At 56.7% G+C, this 2,161-nt stretch overlaps 1 protein-coding gene across 1 annotated transcript; it reads left to right on the top strand.

The window, feature by feature from the left end:
• Nucleotides 1–747: 747 nt before the first annotated feature.
• Nucleotides 748–1,755, top strand: LOC121852516 (paraneoplastic antigen Ma6E-like; the record flags this gene model as incomplete). The annotated part of the gene is made up of 2 exons (XM_042346483.1): nt 748–903; nt 1,177–1,755. Coding segments are annotated over exons 1-2 (735 nt in total), but the record flags the coding sequence as incomplete, so codon positions are not given.
• Nucleotides 1,756–2,161: the final 406 nt, after the last annotated feature.

Raw genomic sequence — 2,161 nt, 5'->3', positions numbered from 1 at the left:
GTGTGAGAGTGTGTGAGTATGAGAGTGTGAGACAGTGTGAGAGTGTGAGTGTGAGAGAGTGTGAGACAGTGTGAGAGTGTGTGAGTGTGAGTGAGTGTGAGTGTGAGAATGTGTGAGAGTGTGAGAGTGAGTGTGAGAGTGTGAGACAGTGTGAGAGTGTGTGATTGTGAGAGTGTGTCAGAGTGTGAGAGAAAGTGTGAGAGTGTGAGTGAGTGTGAGAGAGTGTTTGAGAGAGTGTGAGATTGTGTGTGAGAGTGTGAGAGCGTGAGAGTGTATGTGAAAGGTGAGGCTGGTGAGATCAGTGAGGTCGGTGTGGTTGTTGAGGCTGGTAAGGTCGGTGAGGTTGGTTTGGTCGGTGAGGTCAGTGAGGCTGGTGGTTGGTGAGGTTGGTTAGGTCGGTGAGGTTGGTGAGGCTAGTTAGGTCAGTGACATTGGTGAGGCTGGTGAGGTCAGTGAGGTTGGTGAGGCTGGTGAGGTCGGTGAGGTTGGTGAGGCTGGTGAGGTCAGTATCGGTGGTGAGGTTGGTGAGGTTGGTTGGTGAAGCTGGTGAGGTCAGTGAAGTCGGTGAGGCTGGAGGTCGGTGAGGCTGGTGAGGTCGGTGATGTTGGTGAGGCTGGTGATGTCGGTGAGGTTGGTGAGGCTGGTGAGGTCAGTATCGGTGGTGAGGTTGGTGAGGTTGGTTGGTGAAGCTGGTGAGGTCAGTGAAGTCGGTGAGGCTGGAGGTCGGTGAGGCTGGTGAGGTCGGTGATGTTGGTGAGGCTGGTGATGTCGGTGAGGCTGGTGAGGCTGTTGAGGCTGGTGAGGTTGGTGAGGCTGGAGGTCGGTGAGGTTGGTGAGATTGGTGAGATCGGTGAGGTTGGTGGGCTAGTGATGTCGGTGTGGTTGGTGAGGTTGGTGAAGTCGGTGAGGTCTGTGAGGCTGGTGAGGTCGGTGAGGTTGGTGAGGCTGGTGAGATCGGTGATGTTGTTGAGGCTGGTGAGGCTAGTTAGGTCAGTGACGTTGGTGAGGTTGGTGAGGCTGATGAGGTTGGTGAGGCTGGTGAGGTCAGGGAGGTCGGTGTGGTTGTTGAGGCTGGTAAGGTCGGTGAGGTTGGTGAGGCTGGTGAGGTCGGTGAGGTCAGTGAGGCTGGTGGTTGGTGAGGTTGGTTAGGTCAGTGAGGTTGGTGAGGCGAGTTAGGTCAGTGACGTTGGTGAGGCTGGTGAGGTTGGTGAGGTCAGTGAGGTTGGTGAGGCTGGTGAGGTCGGTGACGTTCGTGAGGCTGGTGAGGTCGGTGAGGTTGGTGAGGTTCGTGAGGTTGTTGAGGTCGGTGAGTTTGTTGAGGCTGGTGAGGTCAATGAGGTTGGTGAGGCTGGTGAGTTCGGTGAGGCTGGTGCGGTCGGTGAGGTTGGTGAGGTAGGTGAGGCTAGTGATGTTGGTGTGGTTGGTGAGGTTGGTGAGGTCGGTGAGGCTGGTGAGGTCGGTGTCATTGGTGAGGTTGGTGAGGCTGGTGAGGTTGATGAAGCTGGTGAGGTCGGTGAAGTCAGTGAGGTTGGTGAGGTCGGTGAGGTCAGTGAGGTTGGTGAGGCTGGTGAGGTCGGTGAAGTTTGTGAGGCTGGTGAGGTCGGTATCGTTGGTGAGGTTGGTGAGGCTGGTGAGGTTGGTGAAGCTGGTGAGGTCGGTGAAGTCGGTGAGGTTGGTGAGGCTGGTGAGGTCGGTGAAGTCGGTGAGGTTGGTGAGGCTGGTGAGGTCGGTGAGGTTGGTGAGGCTGGTGAGGTCGGTGAGGTTGGTGAGGCTGGTGAGGTTCGTGAGGTTGTTGAGGTCAGTGAGTTTGTTGAGGCTGGTGAGGTCAATGAGGTTGGTGAGGCTGGTGAGTTCGGTGAGGCTGGTGCGGTCGGTGAGGTTGGTGAGGTAGGTGAAGCTAGTGATGTCGGTGTGGTTGGTGAGGTTGGTGAGGTCGGTGAGGCTGGTGAGGTCGGTGAGGTCGGTGAGGCTGGTGAGGTCGGTGAGGTTGGTGAGATTGGTGATGTTGGTAAGACTGGTGAGGCTGGTGAGGTTGTTGAGGCTGGTGAGGTCGGTGAGGTTGGTGAGGCTGGTGAGGTCGGTGAGGTTGGTGAGGTTGGTGAGGTCTGTGAGATTGGTGAGGTTGTTGAGGTCGGTGAGTTTGTTGAGGCTGGTGAGGTCG

This window comes from Callorhinchus milii, unplaced genomic scaffold (genome assembly GCF_018977255.1).
Source record: "Callorhinchus milii isolate IMCB2004 unplaced genomic scaffold, IMCB_Cmil_1.0 Scaffold865, whole genome shotgun sequence".
Classification (NCBI taxonomy): Eukaryota; Metazoa; Chordata; class Chondrichthyes; order Chimaeriformes; family Callorhinchidae; genus Callorhinchus; species Callorhinchus milii.
The sequence above is the reverse complement of the archived record's forward strand: the minus strand, read 5'-3'. Positions and strand labels throughout refer to the sequence as shown.